At 33.2% G+C, this 26,444-nt stretch overlaps 1 protein-coding gene across 1 annotated transcript in view; it reads left to right on the top strand.

Moving 5' to 3' along the window:
* LOC106594716 (uncharacterized) overlaps window positions 1-24,919 on the top strand; it is an 82,421-nt gene extending 57,502 nt beyond the window's left edge. The window contains exon 2 of the mRNA XM_082958459.1: window positions 20,682-24,919. Within this exon, the coding sequence (XP_082814585.1) occupies window positions 20,682-22,366 (1,685 nt within the window). The 3' untranslated portion in view covers window positions 22,367-24,919. The remainder of the gene's footprint in view (window positions 1-20,681) is intronic.
* The last annotated feature ends 1,525 nt before the right edge of the window (window positions 24,920-26,444 follow it).

Genomic DNA, 26,444 nt, shown 5'->3' with positions numbered 1-26,444 from the left:
AAACAGGTTGTAATTGATTGATGTAAAACAGGTTGTAATTGATATTGATGGTAAAACAGGTTGTAATTGATTAATTGATGTTGATGGTAAAACAGGTTGTAATTGATATTGATGGTAAAACAGGTTGTAATTGATGTTGATGGTAAAACAGGTTGTAATTGATATTGATGGTAAAACAGGTTGTAATTGATATTGATGGTAAAACAGGTTGTAATTGATGTTGATGGTAAAACAGGTTGTAATTGATATTGATGGTAAAACAGGTTGTAATTGATGTTGATGGTAAAACAGGTTGTAATTGATATTGATGGTAAAACAGGTTGTAATTGATATTGATGGTAAAACAGGTTGTAATTGATATTGATGGTAAAACAGGTTGTAATTCATATTGATGGTAAAACAGGTTGTAATTGATATTGACGGTAAAACAGGTTGTAATTGATGGTAAAACAGGTTCTAATTGATATTGATGGTAAAACAGGTTGTAATTGATATTGACGGTAAAACAGGTTGTAATTGATGGTAAAACAGGTTGTAATTGATATTGATGGTAAAACAGGTTGTAATTGATATTGATGGTAAAACAGGTTGTAATTGATATTGACGGTAAAACAGGTTGTAATTGATGGTAAAACAGGTTGTAATTGATGTTGATGGTAAAACAGGTTGTAATTGATGTTGATGGAAAACAGGTTGTAATTGATATTGATGGTAAAACAGGTTGTAATTGATATTGATGGTAAAACAGGTTGTAATTGATATTGATGGTAAAACAGGTTGTAATTGATGGTAAAACAGGTTGTAATTGATATTGATGGTAAAACAGGTTGTAATTGATATTGATGGTAAAACAGGTTGTAATTGATGGTAAAACAGGTTGTAATTGATGGTAAAACAGGTTGTAATTGATATTGATGGTAAAACAGGTTGTAATTGATATTGATGGTAAAACAGGTTGTAATTGATGTTGATGGTAAAACAGGTTGTAATGATATTGATGGTAAAACAGGTTGTAATTGATATTGATGGTAAAACAGGTTGTAATTGATGTGGTGGTGATTGATGGTAAAACAGGTTGTAATTGATATTGATGGTAAAACAGGTTGTAATTGATGTTGATGGTAAAACAGGTTGTAATTGATATTGATGGTAAAACAGGTTGTAATTGATATTGATGGTAAAACAGGTTGTAATTGATATTGATGGTAAAACAGGTTGTAATTGATATTGATGGTAAAACAGGTTGTAATTGATATTGATGGTAAAACAGGTTGTAATTGATATTGATGGTAAAACAGGTTGTAATTGATATTGATGGTAAAACAGGTTGTAATTGATATTGATGGTAAAACAGGTTGTAATTGATATTGATGGTAAAACAGGTTGTAATTGATATTGATGGTAAAACAGGTTGTAATTGATATTGATGGTAAAACAGGTTGTAATTGATATTGATGGTAAAACAGGTTGTAATTGATATTGATGGTAAAACAGGTTGTAATGTGATGTTGATTGTAAAACAGGTTGTAATTGATATTGATGGTAAAACAGGTTGTAATTGATGTTGATGGTAAAACAGGTTGTAATTGATATTGATGGTAAAACAGGTTGTAATTGATATTGATGGTAAAACAGGTTGTAATTGATATTGATGGTAAAACAGGTTGTAATTGATATTGATGGTAAAACAGGTTGTAATTGATATTGACGGTAAAACAGGTTGTAATTGATGGTAAAACAGGTTGTAATTGATATTGATGGTAAAACAGGTTGTAATTGATATTGACGGTAAAACAGGTTGTAATTGATTAATTGATATTGATGGTAAAACAGGTTGTAATTGATATTGATGGTAAAACAGGTTGTAATTGATATTGATGGTAAAACAGGTTGTAATTGATATTGATGGTAAAACAGGTTGTAATTGATATTGATGGTAAAACAGGTTGTAATTGATATTGATGGTAAAACAGGTTGTAATTGATATTGATGGTAAAACAGGTTGTAATTGATATTGATGGTAAAACAGGTTGTAATTGATATTGATGGTAAAACAGGTTGTAATTGATATTGATGGTAAAACAGGTTGTAATTGATATTGATGGTAAAACAGGTTGTAATTGATATTGATGGTAAAACAGGTTGTAATTGATATTGATGGTAAAACAGGTTGTAATTGATATTGATGGTAAAACAGGTTGTAATTGATATTGACGGTAAAACAGGTTGTAATTGATGGTAAAACAGGTTGTAATTGATATTGATGGTAAAACAGGTTGTAATTGATATTGATGGTAAAACAGGTTGTAATTGATATTGATGGTAAAACAGGTTGTAATTGATATTGATGGTAAAACAGGTTGTAATTGATATTGATGGTAAAACAGGTTGTAATTGATATTGACGGTAAAACAGGTTGTAATTGATGGTAAAACAGGTTGTAATTGATATTGATGGTAAAACAGGTTGTAATTGATATTGATGGTAAAACAGGTTGTAATTGATATTGAGGTAAAACAGGTTGTAATTGATATTGATGGTAAAACAGGTTGTAATTGATATTGATGGTAAAACAGGTTGTAATTGATATTGATGGTAAAACAGGTTGTAATTGATATTGATGGTAAAACAGGTTGTAATTGATATTGATGGTAAAACAGGTTGTAATTGATATTGATGGTAAAACAGGTTGTAATTGATATTGATGGTAAAACAGGTTGTAATTGATATTGATGGTAAAACAGGTTGTAATTGATATTGATGGTAAAACAGGTTGTAATTGATATTGATGGTAAAACAGGTTGTAATTGATATTGATGGTAAAACAGGTTGTAATTGATATTGACGGTAAAACAGGTTGTAATTGATGGTAAAACAGGTTGTAATTGATATTGATGGTAAAACAGGTTGTAATTGATATTGATGGTAAAACAGGTTGTAATTGATGGTAAAACAGGTTGTAATTGATATTGATGGTAAAACAGGTTGTAATTGATATTGATGGTAAAACAGGTTGTAATTGATATTGATGGTAAAACAGGTTGTAATTGATGTTGATGGTAAAACAGGTTGTAATTGATATTGATGGTAAAACAGGTTGTAATTGATATTGATGGTAAAACAGGTTGTAATTGATATTGATGGTAAAACAGGTTGTAATTGATATTGATGGTAAAACAGGTTGTAATTGATATTGATGGTAAAACAGGTTGTAATTGATATTGATGGTAAAACAGGTTGTAATTGATGGGTAAAACAGGTTGTAATTGATATTGATGGTAAAACAGGTTGTAATTGATGTTGATGGTAAAACAGGTTGTAATTGATATTGATGGTAAAACAGGTTGTAATTGATGGTAAAACAGGTTGTAATTGATATTGATGGTAAAACAGGTTGTAATTGATATTGATGGTAAAACAGGTTGTAATTGATATTGATGGTAAAACAGGTTGTAATTGATATTGATGGTAAAACAGGTTGTAATTGATATTGACGGTAAAACAGGTTGTAATTGATGGTAAAACAGGTTGTAATTGATATTGATGGTAAAACAGGTTGTAATTGATATTGATGGTAAAACAGGTTGTAATTGATATTGACGGTAAAACAGGTTGGGTAAAACAGGTTGTAATTCATATTGATGGTAAAACAGGTTGTAATTGATATTGATGGTAAAACAGGTTGTAATTGATATTGATGGTAAAACAGGTTGTAATGTGATGTTGATGGTAAAACAGGTTGTAATTGATATTGATGGTAAAACAGGTTGTAATTGATGTTGATGGTAAAACAGGTTGTAATTGATATTGATGGTAAAACAGGTTGTAATTCATATTGATGGTAAAACAGGTTGTAATTGATATTGATGGTAAAACAGGTTGTAATTGATATTGATGGTAAAACAGGTTGTAATTGATATTGATGGTAAAACAGGTTGTAATTGATATTGATGGTAAAACAGGTTGTAATTGATATTGATGGTAAAACAGGTTGTAATTGATATTGATGGTAAAACAGGTTGTAATTGATATTGATGGTAAAACAGGTTGTAATTGATATTGATGGTAAAACAGGTTGTAATTGATATGATGGTAAAACAGGTTGTAATTGATATTGATGGTAAAACAGGTTGTAATTGATGGTAAAACAGGTTGTAATTGATATTGACGGTAAAACAGGTTGTAATTGATATTGATGGTAAAACAGGTTGCTAATTGATATTGATGGTAAAACAGGTTGTAATTGATATTGATGGTAAAACAGGTTGTAATTGATATTGATGGTAAAACAGGTTGTAATTGATATTGATGGTAAAACAGGTTGTAATTGATATTGATGGTAAAACAGGTTGTAATTGATGGTAAAACAGGTTGTAATTGATATTGATGGTAAAACAGGTTGTAATTGATATTGATGGTAAAACAGGTTGTAATTGATATTGACGGTAAAACAGGTTGTAATTGATATTGATGGTAAAACAGGTTGTAATTGATGTTGATGGTAAAACAGGTTGTAATTGATGTTGATGGTAAAACAGGTTGTAATTGATATTGATGGTAAAACAGGTTGTAATTGATATTGATGGTAAAACAGGTTGTAATTGATATTGATGGTAAAACAGGTTGTAATTGATATTGATGGTAAAACAGGTTGTAATTGATATTGATGGTAAAACAGGTTGTAATTGATATTGATGGTAAAACAGGTTGTAATTGATATTGATGGTAAAACAGGTTGTAATTGATGGTAAAACAGGTTGTAATTGATATTGATGGTAAAACAGGTTGTAATTGATATTGACGGTAAAACAGGTTGTAATTGATGGTAAAACAGGTTGTAATTGATATTGATGGTAAAACAGGTTGTAATTGATATTGATGGTAAAACAGGTTGTAATTGATATTGATGGTAAAACAGGTTGTAATTGATATTGATGGTAAAACAGGTTGTAATTGATGTTGATGGTAAAACAGGTTGTAATTGATATTGATGGTAAAACAGGTTGTAATTGATATTGATGGTAAAACAGGTTGTAATTGATATTGATGGTAAAACAGGTTGTAATTGATATTGACGGTAAAACAGGTTGTAATTGATGGTAAAACAGGTTGTAATTGATATTGATGGTAAAACAGGTTGTAATTGATATTGATGGTAAAACAGGTTGTAATTGATATTGATGGTAAAACAGGTTGTAATTGATATTGATGGTAAAACAGGTTGTAATTGATATTGATGGTAAAACAGGTTGTAATTGATATTGATGGTAAAACAGGTTGTAATTGATATTGATGGTAAAACAGGTTGTAATTGATATTGATGGTAAAACAGGTTGTAATTGATATTGATGGTAAAACAGGTTGTAATTGATATTGATGGTAAAACAGGTTGTAATTGATATTGATGGTAAAACAGGTTGTAATTGATGTTGATGGTAAAACAGGTTGTAATTGATATTGATGGTAAAACAGGTTGTAATTGATATTGATGGTAAAACAGGTTGTAATTGATATTGATGGTAAAACAGGTTGTAATTGATATTGATGGTAAAACAGGTTGTAATTGATATTGATGGTAAAACAGGTTGTAATTGATATTGATGGTAAAACAGGTTGTAATTGATATTGATGGTAAAACAGGTTGTAATTGATATTGATGGTAAAACAGGTTGTAATTGATATTGATGGTAAAACAGGTTGTAATTGATATTGATGGTAAAACAGGTTGTAATTGATATTGATGGTAAAACAGGTTGTAATTGATGGTAAAACAGGTTGTAATTGATATTGACGGTAAAACAGGTTGTAATTGATATTGATGGTAAAACAGGTTGTAATTGATATTGATGGTAAAACAGGTTGTAATTGATGGTAAAACAGGTTGTAATTGATGGTAAAACAGGTTGTAATTGATATTGACGGTAAAACAGGTTGTAATTGATATTGATGGTAAAACAGGTTGTAATTGATATTGATGGTAAAACAGGTTGTAATTGATATTGATGGTAAAACAGGTTGTAATTGATATTGATGGTAAAACAGGTTGTAATTGATATTGATGGTAAAACAGGTTGTAATTGATATTGATGGTAAAACAGGTTGTAATTGATATTGATGGTAAAACAGGTTGTAATTGATATTGACGGTAAAACAGGTTGTAATTGATGGTAAAACAGGTTGTAATTGATATTGATGGTAAAACAGGTTGTAATTGATATTGATGGTAAAACAGGTTGTAATTGATGGTAAAACAGGTTGTAATTGATATTGATGGTAAAACAGGTTGTAATTGATATTGACGGTAAAACAGGTTGTAATTGATGGTAAAACAGGTTGTAATTGATATTGATGGTAAAACAGGTTGTAATTGATATTGATGGTAAAACAGGTTGTAATTGATATTGATGGTAAAACAGGTTGTAATTGATATTGATGGTAAAACAGGTTGTAATTGATATTGATGGTAAAACAGGTTGTAATTGATATTGATGGTAAAACAGGTTGTAATTGATATTGATGGTAAAACAGGTTGTAATTGATATTGATGGTAAAACAGGTTGTAATTGATATTGATGGTAAAACAGGTTGTAATTGATATTGATGGTAAAACAGGTTGTAATTGATATTGATGGTAAAACAGGTTGTAATTGATATTGATGGTAAAACAGGTTGTAATTGATGTTGATGGAAAACAGGTTGTAATTGATATTGATGGTAAAACAGGTTGTAATTGATATTGATGGTAAAACAGGTTGTAATTGATATTGATGGTAAAACAGGTTGTAATTGATATTGATGGTAAAACAGGTTGTAATTGATATTGATGGTAAAACAGGTTGTAATTGATATTGATGGTAAAACAGGTTGTAATTGATATTGATGGTAAAACAGGTTGTAATTGATATTGATGGTAAAACAGGTTGTAATTGATATTGATGGTAAAACAGGTTGTAATTGATATTGATGGTAAAACAGGTTGTAATTGATGGTAAAACAGGTTGTAATTGATATTGATGGTAAAACAGGTTGTAATTGATATTGATGGTAAAACAGGTTGTAATTGATATTGATGGTAAAACAGGTTGTAATTGATATTGATGGTAAAACAGGTTGTAATTGATATTGACGGTAAAACAGGTTGTAATTGATGGTAAAACAGGTTGTAATTGATATTGATGGTAAAACAGGTTGTAATTGATATTGATGGTAAAACAGGTTGTAATTGATATTGATGGTAAAACAGGTTGTAATTGATATTGATGGTAAAACAGGTTGTAATTGATATTGATGGTAAAACAGGTTGTAATTGATATTGATGGTAAAACAGGTTGTAATTGATATTGATGGTAAAACAGGTTGTAATTGATATTGATGGTAAAACAGGTTGTAATTGATATTGATGGTAAAACAGGTTGTAATTGATGTTGATGGTAAAACAGGTTGTAATTGATATTGATGGTAAAACAGGTTGTAATTGATATTGATGGTAAAACAGGTTGTAATTGATATTGATGGTAAAACAGGTTGTAATTGATATTGATGGTAAAACAGGTTGTAATTGATATTGATGGTAAAACAGGTTGTAATTGATATTGATGGTAAAACAGGTTGTAATTGATATTGATGGTAAAACAGGTTGTAATTGATGATTGATGGTAAAACAGGTTGTAATTGAGGGTAAAACAGGTTGTAATTGATGTTGATGGTAAAACAGGTTGTAATTGATATTGATGGTAAAACAGGTTGTAATTGATATTGATGGTAAAACAGGTTGTAATTGATGGTAAAACAGGTTGTAATTGATATTGATGTTAAAACAGGTTGTAATTGATATTGACGGTAAAACAGGTTGTAATTGATGGTAAAACAGGTTGTAATTGATGGTAAAACAGGTTGTAATTGATGTTGATGGAAAACAGGTTGTAATTGATATTGATGGTAAAACAGGTTGTAATTGATATTGATGGTAAAACAGGTTGTAATTGATATTGATGGTAAAACAGGTTGTAATTGATGGTAAAACAGGTTGTAATTGATATTGATGGTAAAACAGGTTGTAATTGATATTGATGGTAAAACAGGTTGTAATTGATATTGATGGTAAAACAGGTTGTAATTGATATTGATGGTAAAACAGGTTGTAATTGATATTGACGGTAAAACAGGTTGTAATTGATGGTAAAACATGTTGTAATTGATATTGACGGTAAAACAGGTTGTAATTGATGGTAAAACAGGTTGTAATTGATATTGATGATAAAACAGGTTGTAATTGATATTGATGGTAAAACAGGTTGTAATTGATATTGACGGTAAAACAGGTTGTAATTGATATTGATGGTAAAACAGGTTGTAATGTGATGTTGATGGTAAAACAGGTTGTAATTGATATTGATGGTAAAACAGGTTGTAATTGATATTGATGGTAAAACAGGTTGTAATTGATATTGATGGTAAAACAGGTTGTAATTGATATTGATGGTAAAACAGGTTGTAATTGATATTGATGGTAAAACAGGTTGTAATTGATATTGATGGTAAAACAGGTTGTAATTGATATTGATGGTAAAACAGGTTGTAATTGATATTGATGGTAAAACAGGTTGTAATTGATATTGATGGTAAAACAGGTTGTAATTGATGGTAAAACAGGTTGTAATTGATATTGATGGTAAAACAGGTTGTAATTGATATTGACGGTAAAACAGGTTGTAATTGATGGTAAAACAGGTTGTAATTGATATTGATGGTAAAACAGGTTGTAATTGATATTGATGGTAAAACAGGTTGTAATTGATATTGATGGTAAAACAGGTTGTAATTGATATGATGGTAAAACAGGTTGTAATTGATATTGATGGTAAAACAGGTTGTAATTGATATTGATGGTAAAACAGGTTGTAATTGATATTGATGGTAAAACAGGTTGTAATTGATATTGACGGTAAAACAGGTTGTAATTGATGGTAAAACAGGTTGTAATTGATATTGATGGTAAAACAGGTTGTAATTGATATTGATGGTAAAACAGGTTGTAATTGATATTGACGGTAAAACAGGTTGTAATTGATATTGATGGTAAAACAGGTTGTAATTGATGTTGATGGTAAAACAGGTTGTAATTGATATTGATGGTAAAACAGGTTGTAATTGATATTGATGGTAAAACAGGTTGTAATTGATGTTGATGGTAAAACAGGTTGTAATTGATATTGATGGTAAAACAGGTTGTAATTGATATTGATGGTAAAACAGGTTGTAATTGATATTGATGGTAAAACAGGTTGTAATTGATGGTAAAACAGGTTGTAATTGATATTGATGGTAAAACAGGTTGTAATTGATATTGATGGTAAAACAGGTTGTAATTGATGTTGATGGTAAAACAGGTTGTAATTGATATTGATGGTAAAACAGGTTGTAATTGATATTGATGGTAAAACAGGTTGTAATTGATGTTGATGGTAAAACAGGTTGTAATTGATATTGATGGTAAAACAGGTTGTAATTGATATTGATGGTAAAACAGGTTGTAATTGATATTGATGGTAAAACAGGTTGTAATTGATGGTAAAACAGGTTGTAATTGATATTGACGGTAAAACAGGTTGTAATTGATATTGATGGTAAAACAGGTTGTAATTGATATTGATGGTAAAACAGGTTGTAATTGATGGTAAAACAGGTTGTAATTGATGGTAAAACAGGTTGTAATTGATATTGATGGTAAAACAGGTTGTAATTGATATTGATGGTAAAACAGGTTGTAATTGATATTGATGGTAAAACAGGTTGTAATTGATATTGATGGTAAAACAGGTTGTAATTGATATTGATGGTAAAACAGGTTGTAATTGATATTGATGGTAAAACAGGTTGTAATTGATATTGATGGTAAAACAGGTTGTAATTGATATTGACGGTAAAACAGGTTGTAATTGATATTGACGGTAAAACAGGTTGTAATTGATGGTAAAACAGGTTGTAATTGATATTGATGGTAAAACAGGTTGTAATTGATATTGATGGTAAAACAGGTTGTAATTGATGGTAAAACAGGTTGTAATTGATATTGATGGTAAAACAGGTTGTAATTGATATTGACGGTAAAACAGGTTGTAATTGATGGTAAAACAGGTTGTAATTGATATTGATGGTAAAACAGGTTGTAATGTGATGTTGATGGTAAAACAGGTTGTAATTGATATTGATGGTAAAACAGGTTGTAATTGATATTGATGGTAAAACAGGTTGTAATTGATGGTAAAACATGTTGTAATTGATATTGACGGTAAAACAGGTTGTAATTGATGGTAAAACAGGTTGTAATTGATATTGATGGTAAAACAGGTTGTAATTGATATTGACGGTAAAACAGGTTGTAATTGATGGTAAAACAGGTTGTAATTGATATTGATGGTAAAACAGGTTGTAATTGATATTGACGGTAAAACAGGTTGTAATTGATGGTAAAACAGGTTGTAATTGATGTTGATGGTAAAACAGGTTGTAATTGATGTTGATGGAAAACAGGTTGTAATTGATATTGATGGTAAAACAGGTTGTAATTGATGTTGATGGAAAACAGGTTGTAATTGATATTGATGGTAAAACAGGTTGTAATTGATATTGATGGTAAAACAGGTTGTAATTGATATTGACGGTAAAACAGGTTGTAATTGATGGTAAAACAGGTTGTAATTGATGTTGATGGTAAAACAGGTTGTAATTGATGTTGATGGAAAACAGGTTGTAATTGATATTGATGGTAAAACAGGTTGTAATTGATGTTGATGGAAAACAGGTTGTAATTGATATTGATGGTAAAACAGGTTGTAATTGATGGTAAAACAGGTTGTAATTGATATTGATGGTAAAACAGGTTGTAATTGATATTGACGGTAAAACAGGTTGTAATTGATGGTAAAACAGGTTGTAATTGATGTTGATGGAAAACAGGTTGTAATTGATATTGATGGTAAAACAGGTTGTAATTGATGTTGATGGAAAACAGGTTGTAATTGATATTGATGGTAAAACATGTTGTAATTGATATTGATGGTAAAACAGGTTGTAATTGATATTGACGGTAAAACAGGTTGTAATTGATGGTAAAACATGTTGTAATTGATATTGACGGTAAAACAGGTTGTAATTGATGGTAAAACAGGTTGTAATTGATATTGATGATAAAACAGGTTGTAATTGATATTGATGGTAAAACAGGTTGTAATTGATATTGACGGTAAAACAGGTTGTAATTGATATTGATGGTAAAACAGGTTGTAATGTGATGTTGATGGTAAAACAGGTTGTAATTGATATTGATGGTAAAACAGGTTGTAATTGATATTGATGGTAAAACAGGTTGTAATGTGATGTTGATTGTAAAACAGGTTGTAATTGATATTGATGGTAAAACAGGTTGTAATTGATGTTGATGGTAAAACAGGTTGTAATTGATATTGATGGTAAAACAGGTTGTAATTCATATTGATGGTAAAACAGGTTGTAATTGATATTGATGGTAAAACAGGTTGTAATTCATATTGATGGTAAAACAGGTTGTAATTGATATTGATGGTAAAACAGGTTGTAATTGATATTGATGGTAAAACAGGTTGTAATTGATGGTAAAACAGGTTGTAATTGATATTGATGGTAAAACAGGTTGTAATTGAGGGTAAAACAGGTTGTAATTGATGTTGATGGTAAAACAGGTTGTAATTGATAATGATGGTAAAACAGGTTGTAATTGATATTGATGGTAAAACAGGTTGTAATTGATGGTAAAACAGGTTGTAATTGATATTGATGTTAAAACAGGTTGTAATTGATATTGACGGTAAAACAGGTTGTAATTGATGGTAAAACAGGTTGTAATTGATTTGATGGTAAAACAGGTTGTAATTGATGTTGATGGAAAACAGGTTGTAATTGATATTGATGGTAAAACAGGTTGTAATTGATATTGATGGTAAAACAGGTTGTAATTGATATTGATGGTAAAACAGGTTGTAATTGATGGTAAAACAGGTTGTAATTGATATTGATGGTAAAACAGGTTGTAATTGATATTGATGGTAAAACAGGTTGTAATTGATATTGATGGTAAAACATGTTGTAATTGATATTGATGGTAAAACAGGTTGTAATTGATATTGACGGTAAAACAGGTTGTAATTGATGGTAAAACATGTTGTAATTGATATTGACGGTAAAACAGGTTGTAATTGATGGTAAAACAGGTTGTAATTGATATTGATGATAAAACAGGTTGTAATTGATATTGATGGTAAAACAGGTTGTAATTGATATTGACGGTAAAACAGGTTGTAATTGATATTGATGGTAAAACAGGTTGTAATGTGATGTTGATGGTAAAACAGGTTGTAATTGATATTGATGGTAAAACAGGTTGTAATTGATATTGATGGTAAAACAGGTTGTAATGTGATGTTGATTGTAAAACAGGTTGTAATTGATATTGATGGTAAAACAGGTTGTAATTGATGTTGATGGTAAAACAGGTTGTAATTGATATTGATGGTAAAACAGGTTGTAATTCATATTGATGGTAAAACAGGTTGTAATTGATATTGATGGTAAAACAGGTTGTAATTCATATTGATGGTAAAACAGGTTGTAATTGATTTGATGGTAAAACAGGTTGTAATTGATATTGATGGTAAAACAGGTTGTAATTGAGGGTAAAACAGGTTGTAATTGATGTTGATGGTAAAACAGGTTGTAATTGATATTGATGGTAAAACAGGTTGTAATTGATATTGATGGTAAAACAGGTTGTAATTGATGGTAAAACAGGTTGTAATTGATATTGATGTTAAAACAGGTTGTAATTGATGTTGATGGTAAAACAGGTTGTAATTGATGTTGATGGAAAACAGGTTGTAATTGATATTGATGGTAAAACAGGTTGTAATTGATATTGATGGTAAAACAGGTTGTAATTGATATTGATGGTAAAACAGGTTGTAATTGATGGTAAAACAGGTTGTAATTGATATTGATGGTAAAACAGGTTGTAATTGATATTGATGGTAAAACAGGTTGTAATGTGATGTTGATGGTAAAACAGGTTGTAATTGATATTGATGGTAAAACAGGTTGTAATTGATGTTGATGGTAAAACAGGTTGTAATTGATATTGATGGTAAAACAGGTTGTAATTGATGGTAAAACAGGTTGTAATTGATATTGACGGTAAAACAGGTTGTAATTGATATTGATGGTAAAACAGGTTGTAATTGATATTGATGGTAAAACAGGTTGTAATTGATGGTAAAACAGGTTGTAATTGATGGTAAAACAGGTTGTAATTGATATTGACGGTAAAACAGGTTGTAATTGATATTGATGGTAAAACAGGTTGTAATTGATATTGATGGTAAAACAGGTTGTAATTGATATTGATGGTAAAACAGGTTGTAATTGATATTGATGGTAAAACAGGTTGTAATTGATATTGACGGTAAAACAGGTTGTAATTGATGGTAAAACAGGTTGTTATTGATATTGATGGTAAAACAGGTTGTAATTGATATTGATGGTAAAACAGGTTGTAATTGATGGTAAAACAGGTTGTAATTGATATTGATGGTAAAACAGGTTGTAATTGATATTGATGGTAAAACAGGTTGTAATTGATGGTAAAACAGGTTGTAATTGATATTGATGGTAAAACAGGTTGTAATTGATATTGATGGTAAAACAGGTTGTAATTGATATTGATGGTAAAACAGGTTGTAATTGATATTGATGGTAAAACAGGTTGTAATTGATATTGATGGTAAAACAGGTTGTAATTGATATTGATGGTAAAACAGGTTGTAATTGATATTGACGGTAAAACAGGTTGTAATTGATGGTAAAACAGGTTGTAATTGATATTGATGGTAAAACAGGTTGTAATTGATATTGATGGTAAAACAGGTTGTAATTGATATTGACGGTAAAACAGGTTGTAATTGATGGTAAAACAGGTTGTAATTGATGTTGATGGTAAAACAGGTTGTAATTGATGTTGATGGTAAAACAGGTTGTAATTGATATTGATGGTAAAACAGGTTGTAATTGATATTGATGGTAAAACAGGTTGTAATTGATATTGACGGTAAAACAGGTTGTAATTGATGGTAAAACAGGTTGTAATTGATATTGATGGTAAAACAGGTTGTAATTGATATTGATGGTAAAACAGGTTGTAATTGATGGTAAAACAGGTTGTAATTGATATTGATGGTAAAACAGGTTGTAATGTGATGTTGATGGTAAAACAGGTTGTAATTGATATTGATGGTAAAACAGGTTGTAATTGATGTTGATGGTAAAACAGGTTGTAATTGATATTGATGGTAAAACAGGTTGTAATTGATATTGATGGTAAAACAGGTTGTAATTGATATTGATGGTAAAACAGGTTGTAATTGATATTGATGGTAAAACAGGTTGTAATTGATATTGATGGTAAAACAGGTTGTAATTGATATTGAGGGTAAAACAGGTTGTAATTGATATTGAGGGTAAAACAGGTTGTAATTGATATTGATGGTAAAACAGGTTGTAATTGATGGTAAAACAGGTTGTAATTGATATTGATGGTAAAACAGGTTGTAATTGATATTGATGGTAAAACAGGTTGTAATTGATATTGACGGTAAAACAGGTTGTAATTGATGGTAAAACAGGTTGTAATTGATATTGAGTAAAACAGGTTGTAATTGATATTGATGGTAAAACAGGTTGTAATTGATATTGATGGTAAAACAGGTTGTAATTGATATTGACGGTAAAACAGGTTGTAATTGATGGTAAAACAGGTTGTAATGTGATGTTGATGGTAAAACAGGTTGTAATTGATATTGATGGTAAAACAGGTTGTAATTGATATTGATGGTAAAACAGGTTGTAATGTGATGTTGATTGTAAAACAGGTTGTAATTGATATTGATGGTAAAACAGGTTGTAATTGATGTTGATGGTAAAACAGGTTGTAATTGATATTGATGGTAAAACAGGTTGTAATTCATATTGATGGTAAAACAGGTTGTAATTGATATTGATGGTAAAACAGGTTGTAATTCATATTGATGGTAAAACAGGTTGTAATTGATATTGATGGTAAAACAGGTTGTAATTGATATTGATGGTAAAACAGGTTGTAATTGATGGTAAAACAGGTTGTAATTGATATTGATGGTAAAACAGGTTGTAATTGAGGGTAAAACAGGTTGTAATTGATGTTGATGGTAAAACAGGTTGTAATTGATAATGATGGTAAAACAGGTTGTAATTGATATTGATGGTAAAACAGGTTGTAATTGATGGTAAAACAGGTTGTAATTGATATTGATGTTAAAACAGGTTGTAATTGATATTGACGGTAAAACAGGTTGTAATTGATGGTAAAACAGGTTGTAATTGATGTTGATGGTAAAACAGGTTGTAATTGATGTTGATGGAAAACAGGTTGTAATTGATATTGATGGTAAAACAGGTTGTAATTGATATTGATGGTAAAACAGGTTGTAATTGATATTGATGGTAAAACAGGTTGTAATTGATGGTAAAACAGGTTGTAATTGATATTGATGGTAAAACAGGTTGTAATTGATATTGATGGTAAAACAGGTTGTAATTGATATTGATGGTAAAACATGTTGTAATTGATATTGATGGTAAAACAGGTTGTAATTGATATTGACGGTAAAACAGGTTGTAATTGATGGTAAAACATGTTGTAATTGATATTGACGGTAAAACAGGTTGTAATTGATGGTAAAACAGGTTGTAATTGATATTGATGATAAAACAGGTTGTAATTGATATTGATGGTAAAACAGGTTGTAATTGATATTGACGGTAAAACAGGTTGTAATTGATATTGATGGTAAAACAGGTTGTAATGTGATGTTGATGGTAAAACAGGTTGTAATTGATATTGATGGTAAAACAGGTTGTAATTGATATTGATGGTAAAACAGGTTGTAATGTGATGTTGATTGTAAAACAGGTTGTAATTGATATTGATGGTAAAACAGGTTGTAATTGATATTGATGGTAAAACAGGTTGTAATTGATATTGATGGTAAAACAGGTTGTAATTGATATTGATGGTAAAACAGGTTGTAATTGATATTGATGGTAAAACAGGTTGTAATTGATATTGATGGTAAAACAGGTTGTAATTGATATTGATGGTAAAACAGGTTGTAATTGATAATGATGGTAAAACAGGTTGTAATTGATATTGATGGTAAAACAGGTTGTAATTGAGGGTAAAACAGGTTGTAATTGATGTTGATGGTAAAACAGGTTGTAATTGATATTGATGGTAAAACAGGTTGTAATTGATATTGATGGTAAAACAGGTTGTAATTGATGTTGATGGAAAACAGGTTGTAATTGATATTGATGGTAAAACAGGTTGTAATTGATATTGATGGTAAAACAGGTTGTAATTGATATTGATGGTAAAACAGGTTGTAATTGATATTGATGGTAAAACAGGTTGTAATTGATATTGATGGTAAAACAGGTTGTAATTGATATTGATGGTAAAACAGGTTGTAATGTGATGTTGATGGTAAAACAGGTTGTAATTGATATTGATGGTAAAACAGGTTGTAATTGATGTTGATGGTAAAACAGGTTGTAATTGATATTGATGGTAAAACAGGTTGTAATTGATGGTAAAACAGGTTGTAATTGATATTGACGGTAAAACAGGTTGTAATTGATATTGATGGTAAAACAGGTTGTAATTGATATTGATGGTAAAACAGGTTGTAATTGATGGTAAAACAGGTTGTAATTGATGGTAAAACAGGTTGTAATTGATATTGACGGTAAAACAGGTTGTAATTGATATTGATGGTAAAACAGGTTGTAATTGATATTGATGGTAAAACAGGTTGTAATTGATATTGATGGTAAAACAGGTTGTAATTGATATTGATGGTAAAACAGGTTGTAATTGATATTGAGGTAAAACAGGTTGTAATTGATATTGACGGTAAAACAGGTTGTAATTGATGGTAAAACAGGTTGTTATTGATATTGATGGTAAAACAGGTTGTAATTGATATTGATGGTAAAACAGGTTGTAATTGATGGTAAAACAGGTTGTAATTGATGGTAAAACAGGTTGTAATTGATATTGATGGTAAAACAGGTTGTAATTGATGGTAAAACAGGTTGTAATTGATGTTGATGGAAAACAGGTTGTAATTGATATTGATGGTAAAACAGGTTGTAATTGATATTGATGGTAAAACAGGTTGTAATTTATATTGATGGTAAAACAGGTTGTAATTGATATTGATGGTAAAACAGGTTGTAATTGATATTGATGGTAAAACAGGTTGTAATTGATATTGACGGTAAAACAGGTTGTAATTGATGGTAAAACAGGTTGTAATTGATATTGATGGTAAAACAGGTTGTAATTGATATTGATGGTAAAACAGGTTGTAATTGATATTGACGGTAAAACAGGTTGTAATTGATGGTAAAACAGGCTGTAATTGATGTTGATGGTAAAACAGGTTGTAATTGATGTTGATGGAAAACAGGTTGTAATTGATATTGATGGTAAAACAGGTTGTAATTGATATTGATGGTAAAACAGGTTGTAATTGATATTGACGGTAAAACAGGTTGTAATTGATGGTAAAACAGGTTGTAATTGATATTGACGGTAAAACAGGTTGTAATTGATATTGATGGTAAAACAGGTTGTAATTGATGGTAAAACAGGTTGTAATTGATATTGATGGTAAAACAGGTTGTAATGTGATGTTGATGGTAAAACAGGTTGTAATTGATATTGATGGTAAAACAGGTTGTAATTGATGTTGATGGTAAAACAGGTTGTAAATGATATTGATGGTAAAACAGGTTGTAATTCATATTGATCGTAAAACAGGTTGTAATTGATATTGATGGTAAAACAGGTTGTAATTGATATTGATGGTAAAACTGGTTGTAATTGATATTGATGGTAAAACAGGTTGTAATTGATATTGAGGGTAAAACAGGTTGTAATTGATATTGAGGGTAAAACAGGTTGTAATTGATATTGATGGTAAAACAGGTTGTAATTGATATTGACGGTAAAACAGGTTGTAATTGATGGTAAAACAGGTTGTAATTGATGGTAAAACAGGTTGTAATTGATATTGATGGTAAAACAGGTTGTAATTGATATTGATGGTAAAACAGGTTGTAATTGATATTGACGGTAAAACAGGTTGTAATTGATGGTAAAACAGGTTGTAATTGATGTTGATGGTAAAACAGGTTGTAATTGATGTTGATGGAAAACAGGTTGTAATTGATATTGATGGTAAAACAGGTTGTAATTGATATTGATGGTAAAACAGGTTGTAATTGATATTGATGGTAAAACAGGTTGTAATTGATGGTAAAACAGGTTGTAATTGATATTGATGGTAAAATAGGTTGTAATTGATATTGACGGTAAAACAGGTTGTAATTGATATTGATGGTATGCTGGACTAGATCCACGGGGTAATAATGTCTAGATTATTTTGTCCAGTGGAGATTAGTTTATAAATTGCCTGGCAGGGCTGTAGGACAGTGGAGATTAGTATATGAATTGCCTGGCTGGGCTGTGGGACAGTGGAGATGAGTTTATAAATTGCCTGGCTGGGCTGTGGGACAGTGGAGATGAGTTTATAAAATGCCTGGCTTGGCTGTGGGACAGTGGAGATTAGTTTATAAATTGCCTGGCTTGGCTGTGGGACAGTGGAGATTTGTTTATAAATTGCCTGGCTGGGCTGTGTGACAGTGGAGATTTGTTTATAAATTGCCTGGCAGGGCTGTGGGACAGTGGAGATGAGTTTATAAATTGCCTGGCAGGGCTGTGGGACAGTGGAGATTAGTTGATGAATTACCTGGCAGGGCTGTGGGACAGTGGAAATTAGTTTATAAATTGCCTGGCTTGGCTGTGGGACAGTGGAGATTAGTTTATAAATTGCCTGGCATGGCCTTGGGACAGTGGATATATAGGGATAATTCAAATACAACTGTTAACTTTTTAGTGACAGGGGGCAGTATTCGGAAATTCAGATGAATGACGTGCCCAAATTAAACTACCTGCTACTCGGGTCCAGAAGGTAGGATATGCATATTATTAGTAGATTTGGATAGAAAACACTCTGAAGTTTCTAAAACTGTTTGAATGATATCTGTGAGTATAACAGAACTCATATGGCAGGCAAAAACCTGATTAAAATCCAACCAGGAAGTGTGGAAATCTGAGGATTGTAGTTGTTCAGGTGATTCCCTATCCAGTATACAGTGACTTAGGGTTCATTTTGCACTTCCTAAGGCTTCCACTAGATGTCCACAGTCTTTAGAACCTTGTTTCTACTGTTACTGGGAAGAGAATAAGAGACCATTCAATAGGTGGACTGCCTGAGACCAACGAGTTGTTTACTGCGCAGGCACGCCGTTCCTTCTTTTTCCTCTGTAATGAGTACGCTATTGTCCGGTTGGAATATTATTGAATATTTATGTTAAAAAGACCCTAACAATTGATTGTAAACATCGTTTGACATGTTTCTATGAACGGTAATGGAACATTTGGACTTTTCGTCTCTGGTTTTGCAGTCGCGCATTTTGCCTTTGGATAGTGATCTGAACGCGTGAACAAAAGGAGGTATTTGGACATAAATATGGAGTTTATCGAACAAAACGAACATTTATTGTGGGAGTCCTGGGAGTGCATTCCGACGAAGGATCAGCAAAGGTAAGTGAAGATTTGTAATACTATTTCTGAGTTTAGTTGACTCCAGAACTTGGCGGGTAACTGTATAGCTTGCTTTGATGGCTGAGCTCTGTACTCAGAATATTGAAATGTGCTTTCGCCGTAAAGCGATTTAGAAATCTGACACAGCGGTTGCATTAAGGAGAAGTGTATCTATAATTCTTTCAATAACTGTTGTAAATTTTATCAACGTTTATGATGAGTATTTTTGTAAATTGATGTGCTCATTCACCGGAAGTTTTGGAGGCAATACATTTTCTGAACATCACGCGCCAATGTAAAATGGGGTTTTTGGATATAAATATGAACTTTATCGAACAAAACATACATGTATTGTGTAACATGAAGTCCTTTGAGTGCCATCTGATGAAGATCATCAAAGGTTAGTGCTTCATTTTAGCTGTTTTGCTGGTTTTTGTAACGCCTCCTTGCTTGGAAAATGGCTGTGTGGTTTTTGTTGTGTCAGCGCTGTCCTAACATAATCTAATGTTATGCTTTCACCGGAAAGCCTTTTTGAAATCGGACAATGTGGTTGGATTAACGAGAAGTGTATCTTTAAAATGGGATATAATAGTTGTATGTTTGAGAAATTTGAATGATGAGATTTTTGTTGTTTTGAATTTGCCGCCCTGCTATTTCACTGGCTGTTGAATAGTGTCCCACATGTCCCAGAGAGGTTAACAGGCATTACCTAGGGATCATCATTAATATCTAACGGCTATTAACCAATCAGTATCCACGATCCAAATGTACTGTTTTATAATGAGGGATCTAGTCTAGATTAAACCTCATAGGAAGACAGTTTTATCATGTGGAGATTTCATTTAGGTCTCTCTGTTTAACCAAATACTCTGTTTGTCTTTGGCAGGAGAGATACCAGACTCTCACTCTGACGGCAGGAAGAGTCCTTCAGAGGAACCAGACCCAGAGACGCCCAAAGCAGCGAGACGACACCACTGGTCCCAGTGTAAAAAGAGTTTTAAGTGGTTATGGAACCTGAAAAGGCATGATAGAACAGACACAGGAAAGAAGACTTCACAATGTTCCCAATGTGGGAAGAGTTTTACACGGTTAGGGAACCTGAAAAGGCATGAGAGAATACACACAGGAGAGAAACCTTTCCAATGCTCCCAATGTGGAAAGAGTTTTACACGGTTAGGGAGCTTGAAAGAACATAAAATAATACACACAGGAGAGAAGCCTTTCCAATGCTCCCGGTGTGAAAAGGGCTTTAGGTGGTTAGGGAACCTGAAAAAGCATGAGAGAACACACACAGGAGAGAAACCGTTCCAATGCTCCCAGTGTGGAAAGGGTTTTACACAGTTAGGGAGCTTGAAGGAGCATGAGAGGATACACACAGGGGAGACATCTTACCATTGCTCCCTGTGTGGAAAGGATTTTACCAAGTTAAGGAACCTAATAAAACATACAGAATTACACACAGGAGAGAAGCCTTTCCAATGCTCCCAATGTGGGAAGGGTTTTACACGGTTAGGGAATCTGAAGGACCATAAAAGAATACACACAGGAGAGAAGCCTTTCCAATGCTCCCAGTGTGGGAAGAGTTTTACACGGTTACGGAGCCTGAACGAACATAAATTAGTACACACAGGAGAGAAACGTTTCCAATGTTCCCAGTGTGGAAAGGGTTTTACCCTGTTAGGGAGCCTGAAAAAGCATGAGAGAACACACACAGGAGAAAAGCCGTTCCAATGCTCCCATTGTGGAAAGAGTTTTACGCAGTTAGGGAGCTTGAAGGTGCATGAAAGGGCACACACAGGGGAGACATCTTACCATTGCTCTCTGTGTGGAAAGAATTTTACCAAGTTAGGGAACCTAAAGAAACATAAACAGTTACACACAGGAGAGAAACCTTTCCAATGCTCCCAGTGTGGGAAGGGTTTTACACGGTTAGGGAACCTGAAGGATCATAAAAGAGTACACACAGGAGAGAAGCCATTCCAATGTTCCCAGTGTGGAAAGAATTTTACGTGGTTAGGGAACCTGAAAAAGCATGAGAGAACACACACAGGAGAGAAGCCTTTCCAATGTTCCAAGTGTGGAAATAGTTTTAAAAGGTTAGGGAGCTTGAAGGAGCATGAAAGGATACACACATGGGAGACAGCTTACCATTGCTCTCTGTGTGGAAAGAATTTTACCAAGTTAGGGAACCTAAAAAAACATGAAAAATTACACACAGGAAAGAAGCCTTTCCAATGCACCCAGTGTGGAAAGGGTTTTACACGGTTAGGGAATCTAAAGGACCATAAAAGAACACACACAAGAGAGAAACCTTTCAAATGTTCCCAGTGTGGAAAGGGTTTTACCCAGATAGGGAACCTGAAAAGGCATGAGAAAATACACACAGGAGAGAAGTCTTTCCATTGTCCGCAGTGTGGAAAGGATTTTACCCAGTTAGTGAACCTGAAAAGGCATGAGAGAACACACACAGTCTTAACCCCAGGAGTTGGAACCAGTTCAGAAAACAGAACAGAAAACCGAGTAAGAACCAAAAAAATGAAGAAACAGAAACCGAACCGGGAAAGAAAGTGATCTCTACAGTTCTGGAACAGAACCGTTATTTTAAAACTATGGTAACCGGTTAATAACGTTATTTTAAAAGTAACTGTCCAGTGGAAAATCTTATTAACTTAAAAAAATATATATATATATTCTGTTAACTCATCGAAATAGTGTTGAGACATCCTATACTTGTATCTCAAACAGACTGTTTTAAAAAAAATACTATTTCCTCATAGAACATGTTATCTCCCTGCGGAGGATGAGCTGGCCAATCTGTTGTTGGGGTACGACCCACACCATTCTGTTGTTGGGGTACGACCCACACCATTCTGTTGTTGGGATACGACCCACACCATTCTGTTGTTGGGGTACGACCCACACCATTCTGTTGTTGGGATACGACCCACACCTTTCTGTTGTTGGGATACGACCCACAGCATTCTGTTGTTGGGGTACGACCCATACCGTTCTGTTGTTGGAATACGACCCACACCGTTCTGTTGTTGGGATACGCCCCATACCGTTCTGTTGTTGGGATACGCCCCATACCGTTCTGTTGTTGGGGTACGACCCACACCGTTCTGTTGTTGGAGTACGACCCATACCGTTCTGTTGTTGGAGTACGACCCACACCATTCTGTTGTTGGGATACGACTCACACCATTCTGTTGTTGGGGTACGACCCACACCATTCTGTTGTTGGGGTACGACCCACACCATTCTGTTGTTGGGGTACAACCCACACCGTTCTGTTGTTGGGGTACGACCCACACCGTTCTGTTGTTGGGATACGCCCCATACCGTTCTGTTGTTGGGGTACGACCCACACCTTTCCAACACAGAAAAGCTGCTTTTAACATACTTTATTAAAAAAAAAGATCGTAAGGAAAGTATTTCACTCATATTATAAATAATTATAGGTCATATTTCATAGAAATCTGGAAACACTGGGCACTTACTTTAAGTTCCAGGCAGTTACAGGGCCTCCCGAGTGGCACAGCGGTCTAAGGCACACTGCTAGCTGTGCCACTAGAGATCCTGGTTCTAGTCCAGGTTCCGTCTCAGTGCTAGCTGGTTCTAGTCCAGGTTCTGTCTCAGTGCTAGCTGTGTCACTAGACATCCTGGTTCTAGTCCAGGTTCTGTCTCAGCGCTAGCTGTGTCACTAGAGGTCCTGGTTCTAGTCCAGGTTCTGTCTCAGTGTCACTAGAGATCCTGGTTCTAGTCCAGGTTCTGTCTCAGTGCTAGCTGTGTCACTAGAGATCCTGGTTCTAGTCCAGGTTCTGTCTCAGTGCTAGCTGTGTCACTATAGATCCTGGTTCTAGTCCAGGTTCTGTCTCAGTGCTAGCTGTGCCACTAGAGATCCTAGTTCTAGTCCAGGCTCTGTCGCACTAGCGACTCCTGTGGCGGGCCGGGCGCAGTGCACGCTGACACGGTCGCCAGGTGTACGGTGTTTCCTCCACCACATCGGTGCGGCTGACTTCCTGGTTAAGCGGGCATTGTGTCAAGAAGCAGTGCGGCTTGGCTGGGTTGTGTTTCGGACGACGCGTGGCTCTCGACCTTCGCCTCTCCCGAGTCTGTACGGGAGTTGCACCGATGGGACAAGACTGTAACTACCAATTGGATACCATGAAATTGGGGAGAAAAAAGGGTATTTAAAAAAAAAAAATAGAATAAAGGAAATAATATTTTTTTTTAATTTTTATACGCCATATAAACGTATTATCTTATTATTATCATCTTCAAGCCTCCTCCTCCTCCTCTCTCCTCCTCCCCTTCCTCCTCCTCTTCCTCTCTCCTCCTCCTCTCTCCTCCTCTTCCTCCTCTCTCCTCCTCCTCCTCTCTCCTCCTCTTCTTCCTCCTCCTCTCTCCTCCTCCTCCTATATATGATTTCACACTTTTTCTTATTTTTTTAAATTGTGGTTTTGTTCAGAACAAAAAACATTTGTAATAACATTTTTGGTTCCAACCCCTGGGGTGTATTCATTCCAAAGCATTTCTTAAACGTTAACAAATGGGAAGGGACTTACCAGAATTTTGTCCAATAGAAAATCCCCAAAATTTGCAAAATGTTCAGAATCAGCTAATGTTTTACCCAGTTAGGGAACCTGAAAACACATGAGAGGGAATACACAGGGGGAGATAAGACCTTCCACATTTTCCAGGACACAGGACCTACAATAAGATAATAGAGGGGGCCTGTGTTCTGACAGGTTTTTCGACTGAGAATTTGTGTTTTTGTTGATGTCGCATGAAATCATGTTTGTATGAAATATTACAAAAAAATAGGCCTATGAGTTTTTTTTCCTCTCGAGACATGAACATGTCTAAAATCAGATTTAACATTTTAAAATGTGTATTTTTATTTTGGTAATGGATTTGGATTTGATTGAATACAAGTATGAACCCCTTAGATGTTCATGATTTGATTTGGAAAGTTGTAGATTTTATTAAATAGATTTAATAGAATGTGTATTTCTTTATTCTAACCTTGAAAAAAAACTCGTCAATTTAGTTGTTTTGTTTCATTGAATTAATTTGTTTTGTCGTGTCTTTGACTATCATTAAATGTGAAGACTTATCAAATCAATTCTCTGTGTGTAATTATTATTACGTGATTAAACTAATCATGTAAACTTTAACTAGGAAGTCGGGGGCACCACGGAAAAATGTTGTTTATAGAATGTCAATTTCCCGAATAGAACTCATCAGGTATTTTAATATCTTATCAAAACAGTTGCTTATTAATGAATTGTTATTATTACCTCATCAGTTCTTATTACTGAACGTCACAAACCCTAGCCTAAATCATGAATCAGCGATATACAAATTGGCTTAATTATTTATTTACTAACTAACTAAATAATCACACAGAATGACATAACAGACAAACAGTAGATATTTGGGTTACTAACATGATACAAAGAAAAAGAAAAAGTCCCTAGCGGACGAAGCTTGGTAGACAAAGGAAAGGGGTGGGGACTGAGAAAGAGCGGGAAAGACAACATGGATTCACTACACACAGTGGATAATTATACTCATGGACATGCTAAAACTTTGCACATGAACAGCCGCTCGTTCTGAAAGAAATTGCAAGGTACATATTTACACTTTTATGTTGTCTCCATTGAAAACACTCGATCGTCCTGTAGAGATCATCAGAGTCTCTGGTTAACTTTCCCAGAAGTCACAATTTCTTTCGTGGTTGTAGGTGGTTAGAATGGATACTTCAGAATACCATTCAGAAATGTTCTCATAGAAATAGACGCTTTTACTGATGTTCTTGGGGATTTTCAATGCTGCAGAAATGTTTTAGTACCCTTCCCCAGATCTGTACCTCGACACAATCCTGTCTCGGATCTCTACGGACAATTCCTTTGACCTCATGGCTTGGTTTTTGTTCTGACATGCACTGTCAACTGTGGGACCTTGTATAGACAGGTGTGTGTGCCTTTCCAAAATCATGTCCAATCACTTGAATTTACCACAGGTGGACAATCAAGTTGTTGAAACATCTCAAGGATGATCAATGCAAACACATTTTTTTTATACATTTGCAAACATTTCTAAAAATGTGTTTTCGCTTTGTCATTATGGAGTATTATGTGTAGATTGATGAGGAAGAACATTTTATTTCATCCATTTTAGAATAATGCTGTAACGTAACAAAATGTGGAAAAAGTGAAGGGGTCTGAATACTTTCTGAATGTACTGTGTATATATAGGGGCAGTACTCAGTGACATCACTTCCTGAAACAGGAGGTACAAATGTACTGTATATATAGGGGCAGTACTCAGTGACATCACTTCCACTTCTTGAAACAGGAAGTACAAATGTACATAGAGCCATGACTACACTCTATTTCACATCAGGTAATTTATACAGGTAGAATCACATTTTAAAAACAGATACAAATACACCTTATGGAACAGTGGGGACTGTGAAGCGACACACACACAGGTACAGACACACACTTACATTGTAATATTGTTGTATGGTGGTATTATGCATTATGTATTGGTGTAATAATGTTATATGATGTATTGTTTTATATGTAATGTTAAGTGCCTTAATGTGCTTGGACCCCAGGAAGAGTAGCTGCTGCCTTTG

Source organism: Salmo salar, chromosome 12 (genome assembly GCF_965601325.2).
Source record: "Salmo salar chromosome 12, fSalSal1, whole genome shotgun sequence".
Taxonomy (NCBI): Eukaryota; Metazoa; Chordata; class Actinopteri; order Salmoniformes; family Salmonidae; genus Salmo; species Salmo salar.
Note: the sequence above shows the minus strand (reverse complement) of the source record. Positions and strands in the feature narration are given on the sequence as shown.